The sequence below is a fragment of the Oncorhynchus gorbuscha genome, linkage group LG06 (assembly GCF_021184085.1).
Source record: "Oncorhynchus gorbuscha isolate QuinsamMale2020 ecotype Even-year linkage group LG06, OgorEven_v1.0, whole genome shotgun sequence".
In the NCBI taxonomy this organism is placed as follows: domain Eukaryota; kingdom Metazoa; phylum Chordata; class Actinopteri; order Salmoniformes; family Salmonidae; genus Oncorhynchus; species Oncorhynchus gorbuscha.
Window position 1 is genome coordinate 467,667 of NC_060178.1, and position 23,745 is coordinate 491,411.

Genomic DNA, 23,745 nt, shown 5'->3' on the forward strand with positions numbered 1-23,745 from the left:
GGACACTGTAGGGTCCACTCATTCAGAGTGGTCTTACTCTCTCATTTTTCAGAATACAAACAGTCTAAAGACTGTTGACATCTAATGTAAGCCATAGGAAGTGCAATTTGAGTCCTAAGTCAATGGATACTGTAATGGCATTCAATAGAAAACTACAAACAAAAAAAATCCCACTTCTTGGATGGATTTTTCTCAGGTTTTCGCCTGCCAAATCAGTTCTGTTATACTCACAGACATTAAAGTTTACAAAACTGTTCAAATAGAGTGTTTTCTATCCAAATCTACCAATTATATGCATATATCCTAACTTCTGGGCCTGAGTAGCAGGCGGTTTACTTTGGGCACGCTTTTCATCCGGAGGTGAAAATAGTGCCCCCTACCCTAGTGAAGTTAACACTTTTGTTAACACTCTCACCTGGTGAAATAAGGGTTCAATAAAATAAAATAAAAATATGTCTGTTGAAGAGAGACAGCATATTGAGCAGTCATGGAAATAAGTGCCAAAAACATGTTGGCTCACTATATAATAATAATAATAATATATGCCATTTAGCAGACGCTTTTATCCAAAGCGAATTACAGTAAATATAAATATAAATATATGCCATTTAGCAGACGCTTTTATCCAAAGCGACTTACAGTCATGTGTGCATACATTCTACGTATGGGTGGTCCCGGGAATCGAACCCACTACCCTGGCGTTACAAGCGCCATGCTCTACCAACTGAGCTACAGAAGGACCACAGTCATGTGTGCATACATTTTACGTATGGGTGGTCCCGGGGATCGAACCCACTACCCTGGCGTTACAAGCGCCATGCTCTACCAACTGAGCTACAGAAGGACCATTTAAAAAGAAGCTGGAGAACAAGCTCTAGGGTTAGGGTAGGGTTTGGGGTTGGGTTAGGGGTTGGGGTTTGGGGTTGGGTTAGGGGTTGGGGTTAGGGGTTGGGGTTAGGGGTTGGGGTTGGGGTTTGGGGTTGGGTTAGGGTTAGGGGTTGGGGTTAGGGTTAGGGGTTGGGGTTAGGGGTTAGGGTTGCGGTAGGGTTTGGGGTTGGGGTTGGGTTAGGGGTTGGGGTTGGGTTAGGGGTTGGGGTTAGGGGTTAAACTATAGGATGAAATGTTTTTTTTATTTGTATTAATTGATACTTGGTATTGGTATAATATTGCGATATGTAACATTTTTTCCCCCTCTCACATCTGTCGTACCTTCTGTCTACGCTGCAGGTCTGGTTGGGGGTTAGAATTAGTGGTTAAGACTAGGGGTTAAGGTTACCTTGTGTTGCTGCAGGTCTGGTTGGGGGTTAGAATTAGTGGTTAAGACTAGGGGTTAAGGTTACCTTGTGTTGCTGCAGGTCTGGTTGGGGGTTAGGATTAGTGGTTAAGACTAGGGGTTAAGGTTACCTTGTGTTGCTGCAGGTCTGGTTGGGGGTTAGAATTAGTGGTTAAGACTAGGGGTTAAGGTTACATTGTGTTGCTGCAGGTCTGGTTCGGGGTTAGGATTAGTGGTTAAGGTTACCTTGTGTTGCTGCAGGTCTGATGATTGGGGAATAGGGTTAGGATTAGGAGTTAGGATTAGGGGTTAAGATTACCTTGTGTTGCTGCAGGTCTGATGATTGGGGAATAGGGTTAGGATTAGGAGTTAGGATTAGGGGTTAAGATTACCTTGTGTTGCTGCAGGTCTGATGATTGGGGAATAGGGTTAGGATTAGGAGTTAGGATTAGAGGTTAAGATTACCTTGTGTTGCTGCAGGTCTGGTTAGGGGTTAAGATTAGGAGTTAAGGTTACCTTGTGTTGTTGCAGGTCTGGTTGGGGGTTAAGATTAGGGGTTAAGGTTACCTTGTGTTGTTGCAGGTCTGGAGGGGGGAAGGTACAGGGTGGCCGGCTGTGTTTCTGGTGAAAGGGTAGGACCAGCGTGGGGTCCAGCGGTACCCAGGGTACAGGGCCGAGGGCAGAGGGAGGAGGCACGCTGCTATGGGTCTGGTGCAGGTTATAGGCCTCTCTGACAATCCTCCGCCCCTCCGTTGCCTTGAAGATGGTTACGAAGGGCTCCCCTGCCTTATGACCAATCAGATAGTGGCCCGCAGATAACCTAAAGACACAATTATGTGAGGGGTAGGAATGGGAGGATTTCTCCATTCCCTTCTCAGGCCGTTGTATTGGGCAGTTGAATGGTGAGAAATGCCTCAGTCCCTAAAGCAAAAACTTTACAGTACAGGGCATCAATAAGCTGCTCCCAAACATTTTTAACAGCACCAGGAAAGTGAAGCAATTTTTAAAATTTTATTTTAACCTTTATTGAACTAGGCAAGTCAGTTAAGAACAAATTCTTATTTTCAATGACGGCCTATGAACAGTGGGTTAACTGCCTGTTCAGGGGCAGAACGACAGATTGGTACCTTGTCAGCTCGGGGTTTTGAACTTGCAACCTTCTGGTTACTAGTCCAATGCTCTAACCACTAGGCTGCCCCTAGTTCATGTGGGATTCAAAGACATTATGAAGGGAACAGCTCGGAACAGCTGAAGATGCATTTTAAAGAACTGTATGGGTCTCTGCTTGACACCAACAAACGCCCCATAACATCTGTCCTCTGTCCTCCCTAAATGGTGGCATTGAACGGTTCAGCAGACTTTCAGCCCTCCATAACTGACTACCAGACTATTACAGCTCTGTGGGTGGAACATTTACTGACAATTCTGATACCTTCTGGAAACAAAGCTCATTTTACAAGGAGGATGGGATCCACCCAAATCACTTGGGTTCCTGGGTCCTTTCACAGAGTTATAAGGCTGCGTTGAGACAATGACTTATCAATGACCCGAGCCCAGCTCATTTAATCCCTACCATCGTGTCCCTGAGTCATCATAATGCTTCAGCAAATATCCATTATTCTAGGGGCATTGGAAGATACAATGTAAGTAACCTAATGTATGTCCATCTGAATGCCATTGTATGCAGTAATCAACCTCTTCACCCTCATCATTCAGTTAGGCCTCATTTAAATTATATTGTGAGGTACATTTTTACTCCTGAACTTAATTTAGACCATAACAAAAGGGTTGAATACTTATTGACTTAAGACGGTTCAGCTTTATTTTGAAAATTAAAAAAAATCTAATTCCACTTTTGACATTATGGGGTATTACTGTGTGTTGGCCAGGAAAACACAATCGCAATTCAACCCATTTTAAACTCAGGCTATAACACAACATTTGGGGGGAAAAGTCAAGGGAAGACTTGAGGCAAAGTATCATGATATTAATTGAATATTGAAATCATTTCAAATGCCCATCCCTAAAACTACACTAGGTGATGAGGCAGTAAGCAACTACACTAGGTGATGAGGCAGTAAGCGACTACACTAGGTGATGGGGCAGTAAGCAACTACACTAGGTGATGAGGCAGTAAGCAACTACACTAGGTGATGAGGCAGTAAGCAACTACACTAGGTGATGAGGCAGTAAGCAACTACACTAGGTGATGAGGCAGTAAGCAACTACACTAGGTGATGAGGCAGTAGCGACTACACTAGGTGATGGGGCAGTAAGCAACTACACTAGGTGATGAGGCAGTAAGCAACTACACTAGGTGATGAGGCAGTAAGCAACTACACTAGGTGATGAGGCAGTAAGCAACTACACTAGGTGATGAGGCAGTAAGCAACTACACTAGGTGATGATGCAGTAAGAGACTACACTAGGTGATGATGCAGTAAGAGACTACACTAGGTGATGAGGCAATAAGCGACTACACTAGGTGATGAGGCAGTAAGTGACTACACTAGGTGATGAGGCAGTAAGCGACTACACTAGGTGATGAGGCAGTAAGCGACTACACTAGGTGATGAGGCAGTAAGTGACTACACTAGGTGATGAGGCAGTAAGCAACTACACTAGGTGATGAGGCAGTGCGACTACACTAGGTGATGAGGCAGTAAGCGACTACACTAGGTGATGAGGCAGTAAGAGACTACACTAGGTGATGAGGCAGTGTTTACTACACTAGGTGATGAGGCAGTAAGCAACTACACTAGGTGATGATGCAGTAAGCGACTACACTAGGTGATGAGGCAGTAAGCGACTACACTAGGTGATGAGGCAGTAAGCAACTACACTAGGTGATGAGGCAGTAAGCAACTACACTAGGTGATGAGGCAGTAAGCAACTACACTAGGTGATGAGGCAGTAAGCGACTACACTAGGTGATGAGGCAGTAAGCAACTACACTAGGTGATGAGGCAGTAAGCAACTACACTAGGTGATGAGGCAGTAAGTGAAAGATCGCTGGTTCTAATACCCACGACGCCAAGGTGAACAATCTGTTGATGTGCCCTTGAAAAAGTCACTGAACCCTAATTTGCTCCAGGGACACCGTACTACTATGGCTGACCCTGTAAAACCATATATTTCACTGCATCTATCCGGTGTGTGACAAAATAAAATGAATGTTACACTATAATACACAACAATAAATGGTTCGAAGACATTACACCACCTTTACATCTTGAGGAAGTCAACTCACCAGTAAGAGGAAGTCAACTCACCAGTAAGAGGAAGTCAACTCACCAGTAAGAGGAAGTCAACTCACCAGTAAGAGGAAGTCAACTCACCCAGTGATCTTCTTCAGCAGATGATGCAGTATGTTGAGGGACTTGGCTGGTCTGCAGGGTAGAGACAGAGGAGAGTGGAGACAGAGGAGAGAAGACAGAGGAGAGAGAAGAGTAGAGTAGAGAGAGATGAGTAGATAGGCGAGAGAGTAGAGGAAGAGACAGATAATAGAGAGAGTGGAGAGTAGAGTAGAGAGGACAGGAGAGAGGAGAGACAGAAGATTAGAGAGAGTAGAGTAGAGTAGAGGAGACGGGAGAGTAGAGTTGAAAAGGAAACCAGAGTAGAGTAGGAGAGGAGAGTAGAGACAGAAGAGAGTAGAGAGGAGAAAGAGAGTAGAGGATAATAGAGGATAAGAGAGAGAGCAGAGTAGAGAGAATAGATAAACATCAGGTTGGACTGAGGACGATAGACATGACATAATTAATTCTAACATACATCACTGAGGACAGCCAGTGATGAATAGATGCATTTCTGTAGTATGGCTCTCCTGTCCTTAAGGACACTCACTTGAAGTCACAGGAAGCGTTGGGTTTCCAGTTTTCTGGCAGCTTCCTGAGCAGAGCTACCTTTGAAGTGTGGGCGCTGATATGACCTAAAGAGAGAGAGAGGGAGAAGAGACCCTTCAGCAAGCAGGTCCTGGGGCTCTGTTCACAAACAGACCCCACAGAGCCCCAGGACAGCAACACAATTAGACCCAAGCAAATCATGAGGCAACAAAGAAATTATTACTTGACACATTGGAAATTATTAACAAAAAACAGAGCAAACTAGAATGCTATTTGGCCCTGAACAGAGAGTACACAGTGGCAGAATACCTGACCACTGTGACTGACCCAAACTTAAGGAAAGCTGTGACTATGTACAGACTCAGTGAGCATAGCCTTGCTATTGAGAAATTCCGCCGTAGACAGACCTGGCTCTCGAGAAGTCAGGCTACATGAACACTGCCTACAAAATGAGGTGGAAACTGAGCTGCACTTCCTAACCTCCTGCCCAATGTATGACCATATTAGAGAGACATATTACCTTCAGATTAAACTGAGCTGCACTTCCTAACCTCCTGCCCAATGTATGACCATATTAGAGAGACATATTACCTTCCGATTAAACTGAGCTGCACTTCCTAACCTCCTGCCCAATGTATGACCATATTAGAGAGACATATTACCTTCAGATTAAACAGAGCTGCACTTCCTAACCTCCTGCCCAATGTATGACCATATTAGAGACACATATTACCTTCCGATTAAACAGAGCTGCACTTCCTAACCTCCTGCCCAATGTATGACCATATTAGAGAGACATATTACCTTCCGATTAAACTGAGCTGCACTTCCTAACCTCCTGCCCAATGTATGACCATATTAGAGATACATATTACCTTCCGATTAAACTGAGCTGCACTTCCTAACCTCCTGCCCAATGTATGACCATATTAGAGATACATATTACCTTCCGATTAAACAGAGCTGCACTTCCTAACCTCCTGCCAAATGTATGACCATATTAGAGACACATATTACCTTCCGATTAAACAGAGCTGCACTTCCTAACCTCCTGCCCAATGTATGACCATATTAGAGAGACATATTACCTTCAGATTAAACTGAGCTGCACTTCCTAACCTCCTGCCCAATGTATGACCATATTAGAGAGACATATTACCTTCCGATTAAACTGAGCTGCACTTCCTAACCTCCTGCCCAATGTATGACCATATTAGAGAGACATATTACCTTCAGATTAAACAGAGCTGCACTTCCTAACCTCCTGCCCAATGTATGACCATATTAGAGACACATATTACCTTCCGATTAAACAGAGCTGCACTTCCTAACCTCCTGCCCAATGTATGACCATATTAGAGACACATATTACCTTCCGATTAAACAGAGCTGCACTTCCTAACCTCCTGCCCAATGTATGACCATATTAGAGACACATATTACCTTCCGATTAAACAGAGCTGCACTTCCTAACCTCCTGCCCAATGTATGACCATATTAGAGATACATATTACCTTCCGATTAAACTGAGCTGCACTTCCTAACCTCCTGCCCAATGTATGACCATATTAGAGAGACATATTACCTTCCGATTAAACAGAGCTGCACTTCCTAACCTCCTGCCCAATGTATGACCATATTAGAGAGACATATTACCTTCCGATTAAACTGAGCTGCACTTCCTAACCTCCTGCCCAATGTATGACCATATTAGAGAGACATATTACCTTCCGATTAAACTGAGCTGCACTTCCTAACCTCCTGCCCAATGTATGACCATATTAGAGAGACATATTACCTTCCGATTAAACTGAGCTGCACTTCCTAACCTCCTGCCCAATGTATGACCATATTAGAGAGACATATTACCCTCCGATTAAACAGAGCTGCACTTCCTAACCTCCTGCCCAATGTATGACCATATTAGAGAGACATATTACCTTCCGATTAAACTGAGCTGCACTTCCTAACCTCCTGCCCAATGTATGACCATATTAGAGAGACATATTACCTTCCGATTAAACTGAGCTGCACTTCCTAACCTCCTGCCCAATGTATGACCATATTAGAGAGACATATTACCCTCCGATTAAACAGAGCTGCACTTCCTAACCTCCTGCCCAATGTATGACCATATTAGAGAGACATATTACCCTCCGATTAAACAGAGCTGCACTTCCTAACCTCCTGCCCAATGTATGACCATATTAGAGAGACATATTACCCTCCGATTAAACAGAGCTGCACTTCCTAACCTCCTGCCCAATGTATGACCATATTAGAGACATATTACCTTCCGATTAAACTGAGCTGCACTTCCTAACCTCCTGCCAAATGTATGACCATATTAGAGAGACATATTACCTTCCGATTAAACTGAGCTGCACTTCCTAACCTCCTGCCCAATGTATGACCATATTAGAGAGACATATTACCCTCCGATTAAACAGAGCTGCACTTCCTAACCTCCTGCCCAATGTATGACCATATTAGAGAGACATATTACCTTCAGATTAAACAGAGCTGCACTTCCTAACCTCCTGCCCAATGTATGACCATATTAGAGACACATATTACCTTCCGATTAAACTGAGCTGCACTTCCTAACCTCCTGCCCAATGTATGACCATATTAGAGAGACATATTACCTTCCGATTAAACTGAGCTGCACTTCCTAACCTCCTGCCCAATGTATGACCATATTAGAGAGACATATTACCCTCCGATTAAACAGAGCTGCACTTCCTAACCTCCTGCCCAATGTATGACCATATTAGAGAGACATATTACCTTCCGATTAAACTGAGCTGCACTTCCTAACCTCCTGCCCAATGTATGACCATATTAGAGAGACATATTACCTTCCGATTAAACTGAGCTGCACTTCCTAACCTCCTGCCCAATGTATGACCATATTAGAGAGACATATTACCCTCCGATTAAACAGAGCTGCACTTCCTAACCTCCTGCCCAATGTATGACCATATTAGAGACATATTACCCTCCGATTAAACAGAGCTGCACTTCCTAACCTCCTGCCCAATGTATGACCATATTAGAGAGACATATTACCCTCCGATTAAACAGAGCTGCACTTCCTAACCTCCTGCCCAATGTATGACCATATTAGAGACATATTACCTTCCGATTAAACTGAGCTGCACTTCCTAACCTCCTGCCAAATGTATGACCATATTAGAGAGACATATTACCTTCCGATTAAACTGAGCTGCACTTCCTAACCTCCTGCCCAATGTATGACCATATTAGAGAGACATATTACCCTCCGATTAAACAGAGCTGCACTTCCTAACCTCCTGCCCAATGTATGACCATATTAGAGAGACATATTACCTTCAGATTAAACAGAGCTGCACTTCCTAACCTCCTGCCCAATGTATGACCATATTAGAGACACATATTACCTTCCGATTAAACAGAGCTGCACTTCCTAACCTCCTGCCCAATGTATGACCATATTAGAGACACATATTACCCTCCGATTAAACAGAGCTGCACTTCCTAACCTCCTGCCCAATGTATGACCATATTAGAGAGACATATTACCTTCCGATTAAACAGAGCTGCACTTCCTAACCTCCTGCCCAATGTATGACCATATTAGAGATACATATTACCTTCCGATTAAACTGAGCTGCACTTCCTAACCTCCTGCCCAATGTATGACCATATTAGAGAGACATATTACCTTCCGATTAAACTGAGCTGCACTTCCTAACCTCCTGCCCAATGTATGACCATATTAGAGAGACATATTACCTTCCGATTAAACTGAGCTGCACTTCCTAACCTCCTGCCCAATGTATGACCATATTAGAGAGACATATTACCCTCCGATTAAACAGAGCTGCACTTCCTAACCTCCTGCCCAATGTATGACCATATTAGAGAGACATATTACCCTCCGATTAAACTGAGCTGCACTTCCTAACCTCCTGCCCAATGTATGACCATATTAGAGAGACATATTACCCTCCGATTAAACTGAGCTGCACTTCCTAACCTCCTGCCCAATGTATGACCATATTAGAGAGACATATTACCCTCCGATTAAACTGAGCTGCACTTCCTAACCTCCTGCCCAATGTATGACCATATTAGAGAGACATATTACCCTCCGATTAAACTGAGCTGCACTTCCTAACCTCCTGCCCAATGTATGACCATATTAGAGAGACATATTACCTTCCGATTAAACAGAGCTGCACTTCCTAACCTCCTGCCCAATGTATGACCATATTAGAGAGACATATTACCTTCCGATTAAACAGAGCTGCACTTCCTAACCTCCTGCCCAATGTATGACCATATTAGAGACATATTACCCTCCGATTAAACAGAGCTGCACTTCCTAACCTCCTGCCCAATGTATGACCATATTAGAGAGACATATTACCCTCCGATTAAACAGAGCTGCACTTCCTAACCTCCTGCCCAATGTATGACCATATTAGAGAGACATATTACCTTCCGATTAAACAGAGCTGCACTTCCTAACCTCCTGCCCAATGTATGACCATATTAGAGAGACATATTACCTTCCGATTAAACTGAGCTGCACTTCCTAACCTCCTGCCCAATGTATGACCATATTAGAGAGACATATTACCTTCCGATTAAACAGAGCTGCACTTCCTAACCTCCTGCCAAATGTATGACCATATTAGAGAGACATATTACCTTCCGATTAAACAGAGCTGCACTTCCTAACTTCCTGCCAAATGTATGACCATATTAGAGAGACATATTACCTTCCGATTAAACAGAGCTGCACTTCCTAACCTCCTGCCAAATGTATGACCATATTAGAGAGACATATTACCTTCCGATTAAACTGAGCTGCACTTCCTAACCTCCTGCCAAATGTATGACCATATTAGAGAGACATATTACCTTCCGATTAAACTGAGCTGCACTTCCTAACCTCCTGCCAAATGTATGACCATATTAGAGAGACATATTACCTTCCGATTAAACTGAGCTGCACTTCCTAACCTCCTGCCAAATGTATGACCATATTAGAGAGACATATTACCTTCCGATTAAACAGAGCTGCACTTCCTAACCTCCTGCCCAATGTATGACCATATTAGAGAGACATATTACCCTCCGATTAAACAGAGCTGCACTTCCTAACCTCCTGCCAAATGTATGACCATATTAGAGAGACATATTACCCTCCGATTAAACAGAGCTGCACTTCCTAACCTCCTGCCAAATGTATGACCATATTAGAGAGACATATTACCCTCCGATTAAACTGAGCTGCACTTCCTAACCTCCTGCCAAATGTATGACCATATTAGAGAGACATATTACCCTCCGATTAAACAGATCCAAAAATCATTAGAAAAAATCTATTTTGATAAACTCCCATATCTACTGGGTCAACTCACCATCAGTACGACCAAGAATATGTTTTCCTCCGATTAAACAGAGCTCCTGTGTTCTGCCTTACAAACAGGACAACGGAATGGATCGCATGCAGCGACCCAAGGAAACGACTCCGAAAAAGAGGGAAACGCCGGTGTTCTGGTCAGACTCCGGAAAAGGGACACATCGAGCACCACTTCCCAGTATTCTTCTTGCCAATGTCCAGTCTCTCGACAACAAGGTTGATGAAATCCGAGCAAGGGTGGCATTCCAGAGGGACATCAGAGACTGCAACGTTCTCTGCTTTACGGAGACATGGCTTACTGGGAAGACGCTATCCAGGGCGGTGCAGCCAACGGGTTTCTCCACGCATCGCGCCCAATGACAGAAACAAACATCTCTCTGGTAAGAAGAGTGGAGGGGCGTATGCCTCATGACTAACGGGACATGGTGTGATGAAGAAAACATACAGGAACTCAAATCCTTCTGTTCACCTGATTTAGAATTCCTCACAATCAAATGTAGACCGCATTATCTTCCAAGAGAATTCTCTTCGATTATAATCACAGCCGTATATATCCCCCAAGCAGACACATCGATGGCTCTGAACGAACTTTATTTAACTCTTTGCAAACTGGAAAACATTTATCCGGAGGCTGCATTCATTGTAGCTGGGGATTTTAACAAAGCCAATCTGAAAACAAGACTCCCTAAATTTTATCAGCATATCGATTGCGCAACCAGGGGTGGTAAAACCTTGGATCATTGTTACTCTAACTTCCGCGAGCATATAAGGCCCTGCCCCGCCCCCTTTAGGAAAAGCTGACCACGACTCCATTTTGCTGATCCCTGCCTACAGACAGAAATTAAAACAAGAGGCTCCCACGCTGAGGTCTGTCCAACGCTGGTCAGAACAAGCTGACTCTACACTCCAAGACTGCTTCCATCACGTGGACTGGGACATGTTTCGTAACCTCCTGCGTCAGATGGAAATATTGACGCTGATTCGCTGATTCTGCGAGTTCATTAGAACGTGCGTCGAAGATGTCGTTCCCATAGCAACGATAAAAACATTCCCTAACCAGAAACCGTGGATTGATGGCAGCATTCCGTGAAACTGAAAGCTGCACTTCCTAACCACTGCTTTTAATCAGGGCAAGGTGTCTGGCAACATGACTGAATACAAACAGTGCAGCTATTCCCTCCGTAAGGCTATTAAACAAGCTAAGCGTCAGTACAGAGACAAAGTGGAATCTCAATTCAATGGCTCAGACACAAGAGGCATGTGGCAGGGTCTACAGTCAATCACGGACTACAAGATGAAATCCAGCCCAGTCACGGACCAGGATGTCTTGCTCCCAGGCAGACTAAATAACTTTTTGCCCGCTTTGAGGACAATACAGTGCCACTGACACGGCCTGCAACGGAAACATGCGGTCTCTCCTTCACTGCAGCCGAGGTGAGTAAGACATTTAAACGTGTTAACCCTCGCAAGGCTGCAGGCCCAGACGGCATCCCCAGCCCATATTAGCGCCCTCCGAGCATGCGCAGACCAGCTGGCCGGTGTGTTTACGGACATATTCAATCAATCCCTATACCAGTCTGCTGTTCCCACATGCTTCAAGAGGGCCACCATTGTTCCTGTTCCCAAAAAGCTAAGGTAACTGAGCTAAACGACTACCGCCCCGTAGCACTCACTTCCGTCATCATGAAGTGCTTTGAGAGACTAGTCAAGGACCATATCACCTCCACCCTACCTGACACCCTAGACCCACTCCAATTTGCTTACCGCCCAAATAGGTCCACAGACGATGCAATCTCAACCACACTGCACACTGCCCTAACCCACCTGGACAAGAGGAATACCTATGTGAGAATGCTGTTCATCGACTACAGCTCGGCATTCAACACCATAGTACCCTCCAAGCTCGTCATCAAGCTCGAGACCCTGGGTCTCGACCCCGCCCTGTGCAACTGGGTACTGGACTTCCTGACGGGCCGCCCCCAGGTGGTGAGGGTAGGCAACAACATCTCCTCCCCGCTGATCCTCAACACGGGGCCCCACAAGGGTGCGTTCTGAGCCCTCTCCTGTACTCCCTGTTCACCCACGACTGCGTGGCCACGCACGCCTCCAACTCAATCATCAAGTTTGCGGACGACACAACAGTGGTAGGCTTGATTACCAACAACGACGAGACGGCCTACAGGGAGGAGGTGAGGGCCCTTGGAGTGTGGTGTCAGGAAAATAACCTCACACTCAACGTCAACAAAACTAAGGAGATGATTGTGGACTTCAGGAAACAGCAGAGGGAACACCCCCTATCCACATCGATGGAACAGTAGTGGAGAGGGTAGCTAGTTTTAAGTTCCTCTGGCATACACATCACAGACAAACTGAATTGGTCCACTCACACTGACAGCGTCGTGAAGAAGGCGCAGCAGCGCCTATTCAACCTCAGGAGGCTGAAAAAATTCGGCTTGTCACCAAAAGCACTCACAAACTTCTACAGATGCACAATCGAGAGCATCCTGGCGGGCTGTATCACCGCCTGGTACGGCAACTGCTCCGCCCTCAACCGTAAGGCTCTCCAGAGGGTAGTGAGGACTGCACAACGCATCACCGGGGAGCAAACTACCTGCCCTCCAGGACACCTACACCACCCGTTGTTACAGAAAGGCCATAAAGATCATCAAGGACATCAACCACCCGAACCACTGCCTGTTCACCCCATTGCTATCATCCAGAAGGCGAGGTCAGTACAGGTGCATCAAAGCTGGGACCGAGAGACTGAAAAACAGCTTCTATCTCAAGGCCATCAGACTGTTAAATAGCCACCACTAACATTGAGTGGCTGCTGCCAACACACTGTCATTGACACTGACCCAACTCCAGCCATTTTAATAATGGGAATTGATGGAAATGATGTAAATATATATATATATATATATATATATATATATATATCACTAGCCACTTTAAACAATGCTACCTTATATAATGTTACTTACCCTACATTATTCATCTCATATGCATATGTATATACTGTACTCTACAACATCGACTGCATCCTTATGTAACACATGTATCACTAGCCACTTTAACTATGCCACTTTGTTTACTTTGTCTACACACTCATCTCATATGTATATACTGTACTCGATACCATCTACTGTATGCTGCTCTGTACCATCACTCATTCATATATCCTTATGTACATGTTCCTTATCCCCTTACACTGTGTATAAGACAGTAGTTTTTTTTTGGAATTGTTAGTTAGATTACTTGTTGGTTATCACTGCATTGTCGGAACTAGAAGCACAAGCATTTCGCTACACTCGCATTAACATCTGCTAACCATGTGTATGTGACAAATAAAATTTGATTTGATTTGATTATTCAACCTCAGGAGGCTGAAGAAATTCGGCTTGTCACCAAAAGCACTCACAAACTTCTACAGATGCACAATCGAGAGCATCCTGGCGGGCTGTATCACCGCCTGGTACGGCAACTGCTCCGCCCTCAACCGTAAGGCTCTCCAGAGGGTAGTGAGGACTGCACAACGCATCACCGGGGGCAAACTACCTGCCCTCCAGGACACCTACACCACCCGTTGTTACAGGAAGGCCATAAAGATCATCAAGGACATCAACCACCCGAACCACTGCCTGTTCACCCCGCTATCATCCAGAAGGCGAGGTCAGTACAGGTGCATCAAAGCTGGGACCGAGAGACTGAAAAACAGCTTCTATCTCAAGGCCATCAGACTGTTAAATAGCCACCACTAACATTGAGTGGCTGCTGCCAACACACTGTCATTGACACTGACCCAACTCCAGCCATTTTAATAATGGGAATTGATGGGAAATGATGTAAATATATCACTAGCCACTTTAAACAATGCTACCTTATATAATGTTACTTACCCTACATTATTCATCTCATATACATATGTATATACTGTACTCTACAACATCGACTGCATCCTTATGTAACACATGTATCACTAGCCACTTTAACTATGCCACTTTGTTTACTTTGTCTACACACTCATCTCATATGTATATACTGTACTCGATACCATCTACTGTATGCTGCTCTGTACCATCACTCATTCATATATCCTTATGTACATGTTCCTTATCCCCTTACACTGTGTATAAGACTGTAGTTTTGGAATTGTTAGTTAGATTACTTGTTGGTTATCACTGCATTGTCGGAACTAGAAGCACAAGCATTTCGCTACACTCGCATTAACATCTGCTAACCATGTGTATGTGACAAATAAAATTTGATTTGATTTGATTTGATTTTGAAATACCACAGTGTGCCATCAAAGCAGCAAGATTTGTGACCGTTTGCCAGAAGAGAAGGGCAACCAGTGAAGAACAAACACAATTATAAATACAAGCCATATTTATATATTCCCTCTTGTACTTTAACTATTTGCACATTGTTACAACACTGTATATATATATATATATATATATACATACATACACACACATACACACAGTGGGGCAAAAAAGTATTTAGTCAGCCACCAATTGTGCAGCGTAGCCTAGTGGTTAGAGTGTTGGGCTAGTAACCGGAAGGTTGTGAGTTCAACCCCCCGAGCTGACAAGGTACAAATCTGTCGTTCTGCCCCTGAACAGGCAGTTAACCCACTGTTCCCAGGCCGTCATTGAAAATAAGAATGTGTTCTTAACTGACTTGCCTGGTTAAATAAAGGTTAAAAAAATAATAATAATAATTATCCCACTTAAAAAGATGAGAGGCCTGTAATGTTCATCATAGGTACACTTCAACTATGACAGACAAAATGAGAAAAAAAATCCAGAAAATCACATTGTTGGATTTTTAATGAATTTATTTGCAATTTATGGTGGAAAATAAGTATTTGGTCAATAACAAAAGTTTATCTCAATACTTTCATTGCCAACAAAGGGTATTGTAAACAGAGGTCAAACGTTTTCTTTAAGTCTTCACAAGGTCTTCACATACTTTTTTTGGCCCATTCCTCCATGCAGATCTCCTCTAGAGCAGTGATGTTTTGGGGCTGTTGCTGGGCACCACGGACTTTCAACTCCCTCCAAAAATGTTATATGGGGTTGAGATCTGGAGACTGGCTAGGCCACTCCAGGAGCTTGAAATACTTCTTACGAAGCCACTCCTTCGTTGCCCGGGCGGTGTGTTTGGGATCATTGTCATGCTGAAAGACCCAGCCACGTTTCATCTTCAATGCCCTTGCTGATGGAAGCAGGTTTTCACTCAAAATCTCACGATACATGGCCCCATTCATTCTTTACTTTACACGGATCAGTCGTCCTGGTCCCTTTGCAGAAAAACAGCCCCAAAGCTGTTTCCACCCCCATGCTTCACGGTAGGTATGGTGTTCTTTGGATGCAACTCAGCATTCTTTGTCTTCCAAACACGACGAGTTGAGTTTTTACCAAAATGCTCTCTAGCAAACTTCGGACGGGCCTGGACATGTACTGGCTTAAGCAGGGGGACACATCTGGCACTGCAGGATTTGAGTCCCTGGCGGCGTAGTGTGTTACTGATGGTAGGCTTTGTTACTTTGGTCCCAGCTCTCTGCAGGTCATTCACTAGGTCCCCCCGTGTGGTTCTGGGATTTTTGCTCACCGTTCTTGTGATCATTTTGACCCCACGGGGTGAGATCTTGTGTGGAGCCTCCGATCGAGGGAGATTATCAGTGGTCTTGTATGTCTTCCCTTTCCTAATAATTGCTCCCACAGTTGATTTCTTCAAACCAAGCTGCTTACCTATTGCAGATTCAGTCTTCCCAGCCTGGTGCAGGTCTACAGGTCTGTTTCTGGTGTCCTTTGACAGCTCTTTGGTCTTGGCCATAGTGGAGTTTGGAGTGTGACTGTTTGAGGTTGTGGACAGGTGTCTTTTATACTGATAACAAGTTCAAACAGGTGCCATTAATACAGGTAACGAGTGGAGGACAGAGGAGCCTCTTAAAGAAGAAGTTACAGGTCTGTGAGAGCCAGAAATCTTGCTTGTTTGTCGGTGACCAAATACTTATTTTCCACCATAATTTGCAAATAAATTCATTAAAAATCCTACAATGTGATTTTCTGGATTTTTTTCTCATTTTGTCTGTCATAGTTGAAGTGTACCTATGATGAAAATTACAGGCCTCTCTTCTTTTTAAGTGGGAGAACTTGCACAATTGGTGGCTGACTAAATACGTTTTTTTGCCCCACTGTATATAGGGGACAGCGTAGTAGTATCTTACCTATAAGATACAGATCTCCGCTGTGCAATCTGGTGTCCGAGCCGGTCATGGGTGCACCTCAGTCACGCTCAAGGTACTAAATGATATCATAACCGCCATCGATAAAAGACAGTACTGTGCAGCCGTCTTCATCGACCTTGCTAAGGCTTTCGACTCTGTCAATCACCATATTCTTATCGGCAGACTCAGTAGCCTTGGTTTTTCTAATGACTGCCTTGCCTGGTTCACCAACTACTTTGCAGACAGAGTTCAGTGTGTCAAACCGGAGGGCATGCTGTCCGGTCCTCTGGCAGTCTCTATGGGGGTGCCACAGGGTTCAATTCTCGGGCCGACTCTTTTCTCTGTATATATCAATGATGTTGCTCTTGCTGCGGGCAATTCCCTGATCCACCTCTACGCAGACGACACCATTCTGTATACTTCCGGCCCGTCCTTGGACACTGTGCTATCTAACCTCCAAATGAGCTTCAATGCCATACAACACTCCTTCCGTGGCTTCCAACTGCTCTTAAACGCTAGTAAAACCAAATGCATGCTTTTCAAACGTTCGCTGCCAGCACCCGCACACCCGACTAGCATCACCACCCTGGATGGTTCCGACCTTGAATATGTAGACATCTATAAGTACCTAGGTGTCTGGCTAGACTGCAAACTCTCCTTCCAGACTCATATCAAACATCTCCAAACTAAAATCAAATCTAGTCTGCTTTCTATTCCGCAACAAAGCCTCCTTCACACACGCCGCCAAACTTACCCTAGTAAAACTGACTATTCTACCGATCCTCGACTTCGGCGATGTCATCTACAAAATCGCTTCCAATCCAGCAAACTGGATGCAGTTTATCACAGTGCCATCCGTTTTGTTACTAAAGCACCTTATACCACCCACCACTGCGACCTGTATGCTGTAGTCGGCTGGCCCTCGCTACATATTCATCGCCAGACCCACTGGCTCCAGGTCATCTACAAGTCCATAATAGGTAAAGCTCCGCCTTATCTCAGTTCACTGGTCACGATGGCAACACCCACCCGTAGCACGCGCTCCAGCAGGTGTATCTCACTGATCATCCCTAAAGCTAACACCTCATTTGGCCGCCTTTCGTTCCAGTTCTCTGCTGCCTGTGACTGGAACGAATTGCAAAAATCGCTGAAGTTCGAGACTTATCTCCCTCACCAACTTCAAACATCTGCTATCTGAGCAGCTAACCGATAGCTGCAGCTGGACATAGTCTATCGGTAAATAGCCCACCCAATTTTACCTACCTCATCCCCATACTGTTTTTATTTATTTACTTTTCTGCTCTTTCGCACACCAATATCTCTACCTGTACATGACCATCTGATCATTTATCACTCCAGTGTTAATCTGCAAAATTGTAATTATTCGCCTACCTCCTCATGCCTTTTGCACACAATGTATATAGACTCTTTTTTTCTACTGTGTTATTGACTTGTTAATTGTTTACTCCATGTGTAACTCTGTGTTGTCTGTTCACACTGCTATGCTTTATCTTGGCCAGGTCGCAGTTGCAAATGAGAACTTGTTCTCAACTAGCCTACCTGGTTAAATAAAGGTGAACTAAAAAAAAATATATATATATATATATAGGGGACAGTGTGGTAGTATCTTACCTATATATAAGGGACAGTGTAGTAGTAGTAGTAGTATCTTACCTATATATAGGGAACAGCGTAGTAGTATCTTACCTATATATAGGGAACAGTGTAGTAGTAGTATCTTACCTATATATAGGGAACAGCGTAGTAGTTAGTATCTTACCTATATAGGGGACAGTGCTCTAGTGTAGTAGTATCATACCTATATAGGGGACAGTGTAGTAGTATCTTATCTATATATAGGGGACAGTGTAGTAGTATCTTACCTATATAGGGGACAGTGTAGTAGTATCTTATCTATATATAGGGAACAGTGTAGTAGTAGTATCTTACCTATATAGGGAACAGCGTAGTAGTTAGTATCTTACCTATATAGGGGACAGTGCTCTAGTGTAGTAGTATCATACCTATATAGGGGACAGTGTAGTAGTATCTTATCTATATATAGGGGACAGTGTAGTAGTATCTTACCTATATATAAGGGACAGTGTAGTAGTATCTTACCTATATATAAGGGACAGTGTAGTAGCATCTTACCTATATAGGGGACAGTGTAGTAGTATCTTACCTATATAGGGGACAGTGTAGTAGTATCTTACCTATATATAGGGGACAGTGTAGTAGTATCTTACCTATATAGGGGACAGTGTAGTAGTATCTTACCTATATAGGGGACAGTGTAGTAGCATCTTACCTATATAGGGGACAGTGTAGTAGTATCTTACCTATATAGGGGACAGTGCTCTAGTGTGGTAGTATCTTACCTATATAGGGGACAGTGCTGAAGTGTACTAGTATCTTACCTATATAGGGGACAGTGCTCTAGTGTAGTAGTATCTTACCTATATAGGGGACAGTGTAGTAGTATCATACCTATATAGGGGACAGTGCTGAAGTGTACTAGTATCTTACCTATATAGGGGACAGTGTAGTAGTATCTTACCTATATATAGGGGACAGTGTAGTAGTATCTTACCTATATAGGGGACAGTGTAGTAGTATCTTACCTATATAGGGGACAGTGCTCTAGTGTGGTAGTATCTTACCTATATAGGGGACAGTGCTGAAGTGTACTAGTATCTTACCTATATAGGGGACAGTGCTCTAGTGTAGTAGTATCTTACCTATATAGGGGACAGTGTAGTAGTATCTTACCTATATAGGGGACAGTGTAGTAGTATCATACCTATATAGGGGACAGTGTACTAGTATCTTACCTATATAGGGGACAGTGCTCTAGTGTAGTAGTATCTTACCTATATAGGGGACAGTGTAGTAGTATCATACCTATATAGGGGACAGTGTAGTAGCATCTTACCTATATAGGGGACAGTGTAGTAGCATCTTACCTATATATAGGGGACAGTGTAGTAGAATCTTACCTATATAGGGGACCGTGTAGTAGTATCTTACCTATATAGGGGACAGTGCTGAAGTGTACTAGTATCTTACCTATATAGGGGACAGTGTAGTAGTATCTTACCTATATAGGGGACAGTGTAGTAGCATCTTACCTATATAGGGGACCGTGTAGTAGTATCTTACCTATATAGGGGACAGTGTAGTAGTATCTTACCTATATAGGGGACAGTGTAGTAGTATCTTACCTATATAGGGGACAGTGTAGTAGTATCTTACCTATATATAGGGGACAGTGTAGTAGTATCTTACCTATATAGGGGACAGTGTAGTAGTATCTTACCTATATAGGGGACAGTGTAGTAGTATCTTACCTATATAGGGGACAGTGTAGTAGTATCATACCTATATAGGGGACAGTGTAGTAGCATCTTACCTATATATAGGGGACAGTGTAGTAGAATCTTACCTATATAGGGGACCGTGTAGTAGTATCTTACCTATATAGGGGACAGTGCTGAAGTGTACTAGTATCTTACCTATATAGGGGACAGTGTAGTAGTATCTTACCTATATAGGGGACAGTGTAGTAGCATCTTACCTATATAGGGGACAGTGTAGTAGTATCTTACCTATATAGGGGACAGTGTAGTAGTATCTTACCTATATAGGGGACAGTGTAGTAGTATCTTACCTATATAGGGGACAGTGTAGTAGTATCTTACCTATATATAGGGGACAGTGTAGTAGAATCTTACCTATATAGGGGACCGTGTAGTAGTATCTTACCTATATAGGGGACAGTGCTGAAGTGTACTAGTATCTTACCTATATAGGGGACAGTGTAGTAGTATCTTACCTATATAGGGGACAGTGTAGTAGTATCTTACCTATATATAGGGGACAGTGTAGTAGTATCTTACCTATATAGGGGACAGTGTAGTAGTATCTTACCTATATAGGGGACAGTGTAGTAGTATCTTACCTATATAGGGGACAGTGTAGTAGTATCTTACCTATATAGGGGACAGTGCTCTAGTGTAGTAGTATCATACCTATATAGGGGACAGTGCTCTAGTGTAGTAGAATCTTACCTATATATAAGGGACAGTGTAGTAGTATCTTACCTATATAGGGGACAGTGCTCTAGTGTAGTAGTATCTTACCTGTATATAAGGGACAGTGATCTAGTGTAGTAGAATCTTACCTATATATAAGGGACAGTGTAGTAGTATCTTACCTATATAGGGGACAGTGTAGTAGTATCTTACCTATATAGGGGACAGTGCTCTAGTGTAGTAGTATCTTACCTGTATATAGGGGACAGTGCTCTAGTGTAGTAGAATCTTACCTATATATAAGGGACAGTGTAGTAGTATCTTACCTATATAGGGGACAGTGTAGTAGTATCTTACCTATATAGGGGACAGTGTAGTAGTATCTTACCTATATATAGGGGACAGTGTAGTAGTATCTTACCTATATAGGGGACAGTGTAGTAGTATCTTACCTATATAGGGACAGTGCTCTAGTAGTATCTTACCTATATAGGGACAGTGTAGTAGTATCTTACCTATATATAGGGACAGTGTAGTAGTATCTTACCTATATAGGGACAGTGTAGTAGCATCTTACCTATATAGGGGACAGTGTAGTAGTATCTTACCTATATAGGGGACAGTGTAGTAGTATCATCTTACCTATATAGGGGACAGTGTAGTAGTATCTTACCTATATAGGGGACAGTGTAGTAGTATCTTACCTATATAGGGGACAGTGTAGTAGTATCTTACCTATATATAGGGGACAGTGTAGTAGTATCTTACCTATATAGGGGACAGTGTAGGGGACAGTGTACAGTAGTATCTTACCTATATATAGGGGACAGTGTAGTAGGGGACAGTGTAGTATCATCTTACCTATATATAGGGGACAGTGTGTAGTAGTATCTTACCTATATAGGGGACAGTGTAGTAGTATCTTACCTATATAGGGGACAGTGCTGGAGTGTAGTAGTGTCTCGGCCCACAGCCGGCAGGCCTCAGTCTTAGTTAGACTCTCAACTCCATAAGAAAGCTGGTACTCCATCTTGGACAGGACATAGACAGGGACCACCTGCAGGACACACACTCAGGTTTACTAAGGGTTTACTCAACACAGTGAACAGCATATACCAGGTGTGTGGTACATGTTTACAAAGAAGGAGTATATTAAAAACTAAAAACTGTTTTGGTTGAAATATTCGTTTTTGTCTGAAAAAACACATGAAATTCAAAAGATAATTTGACCTACGAACGAACTAGGCTTTTCAGCAGCTCAACTACTGTCCGTTTATAGGTTACCATGCTTCCTCTCTACAGGGCCTATAGGTTACCATGCTTCCTCTCTACAGGGCCTATAGGTTACCATGCTTCCTCTCTACAGGGCCTATAGGTTACCATGCTTCCTCTCTACAGGACCTATAGGTTACCATGCTTCCTCTCTATATTCAGATATTACCTGTGTGTGTGTGTGTGTGTGTGTTCCAGACCTTGTTGCTGGTGCCCAGCCTGCTAGTGTGTGTGTGTGTGTGTGTGTGTGTGTGTGTGTGTGTGTGTGTGTGTGTGTGTGTGTGTGTGTGTGTGTGTGTGTGTGCCTGACCTTGTTGCTGGTGCCCAGCCTGTGTGTGTATGTGTATGTGTATGTGTGTGTGTGTGTGTGTGTGTGTGTGTGTGTGTGTGTGTGTGTGTGTGTGTGTGTGTGTGTGTTCCAGACCTTGTTGCTGGTGCCCAGCCTGCATGTGCGTGTGTGTGTGTGTGTGTGTGTGTTCCAGACCTTGTTGCTGGTGCCCAGCCTGCGCGCGCGTGTGTGTGTGTGTAATATATGCCATTTAGCAGACGCTTTTATCCAAAGCGACTTACAGTCATGTGTGTGTGTGTGTGTGTGTGTGTGTGTGTGTGTGTGTGTGTGTGTGTGTGTGTGTGTGTGTGTGTGTGTGTGTGTTCCAGACCTTGTTGCTGGTGCCCAGCCTGCGAGTGTGTGCCAGACAGACGTCACTCCGCACCAGCAGCAGCAGGTCCTGTAGACTGTACAGTTTATACAGCAGGTTTCCTTCCTCTGGAGATGAATAGTCCTCCTCATCCTCAGCCCCCCCCATGAGATCATCACACAGCAGCCCTGGGGGGGGACATATTAACATGTAACACATCAGCCCTGGGGGGAACATATTAACATGTAACACATCAGCCCTGGGGGGGACATATTAACATGTAATACATCAGCCCTGGGGGGGACATATTAACATGTAACACATCAGCCCTGGGGGACACATTAACATGTAACACATCAGCCCTGGGGGGGACACATTAACATGTAACACATCAGCCCTGGGGGACACATTAACATGTAACATCAGCCCTGGGGGACACATTAACATGTAACACATCAGCCCTGGGGGACACATTAACATGTAACATCAGCCCTGGGGGACACATTAACATGTAACATCAGCCCTGGGGGGGACACATTAACATGTAACACATCAGCCCTGGGGGACACATTAACATGTAACATCAGCCCTGGGGGGACACATTAACATGTAACATCAGCCCTGGGGGGACACATTAACATGTAACACATCAGCCCTGGGGGGACACATTAACATGTAACACATCAGCCCTAACATGTAACACATCAGCCCTGGGGGGACACATTAACATGTAACACATCAGCCCTGGGGGGACACATTAACATGTAACACATCAGCCCTGGGGGGGACACATTAACATGTAACACATCAGCCCTGGGGGGGACACATTAACATGTAACACATCAGCCCTGGGGGGACACATTAACATGTAACACATCAGCCCTGGGGGGACACATTAACATGTAACATCAGCCCTGGGGGGACACATTAACATGTAACATCAGCCCTGGGGGGACACATTAACATGTAACACATCAGCCCTGGGGGACACATTAACATGTAACATCAGCCCTGGGGGGACACATTAAC

At 43.9% G+C, this 23,745-nt stretch overlaps 1 protein-coding gene across 1 annotated transcript in view; it reads right to left on the minus strand.

The window, feature by feature from the left end:
• The window catches only part of ice2 (interactor of little elongator complex ELL subunit 2), an 83,699-nt gene that overhangs the window by 9,202 nt on the left and 50,752 nt on the right, over nucleotides 1–23,745 (minus strand). The window contains exons 10-14 of the mRNA XM_046352109.1: nucleotides 22,738–22,904; nucleotides 21,734–21,863; nucleotides 5,117–5,201; nucleotides 4,612–4,662; nucleotides 1,841–2,093 (exon numbers count right to left, since the gene is read on the minus strand). Of these exons, the coding sequence (XP_046208065.1) occupies nucleotides 1,841–2,093; nucleotides 4,612–4,662; nucleotides 5,117–5,201; nucleotides 21,734–21,863; nucleotides 22,738–22,904 (686 nt within the window). The remainder of the gene's footprint in view (nucleotides 1–1,840; nucleotides 2,094–4,611; nucleotides 4,663–5,116; nucleotides 5,202–21,733; nucleotides 21,864–22,737; nucleotides 22,905–23,745) is intronic.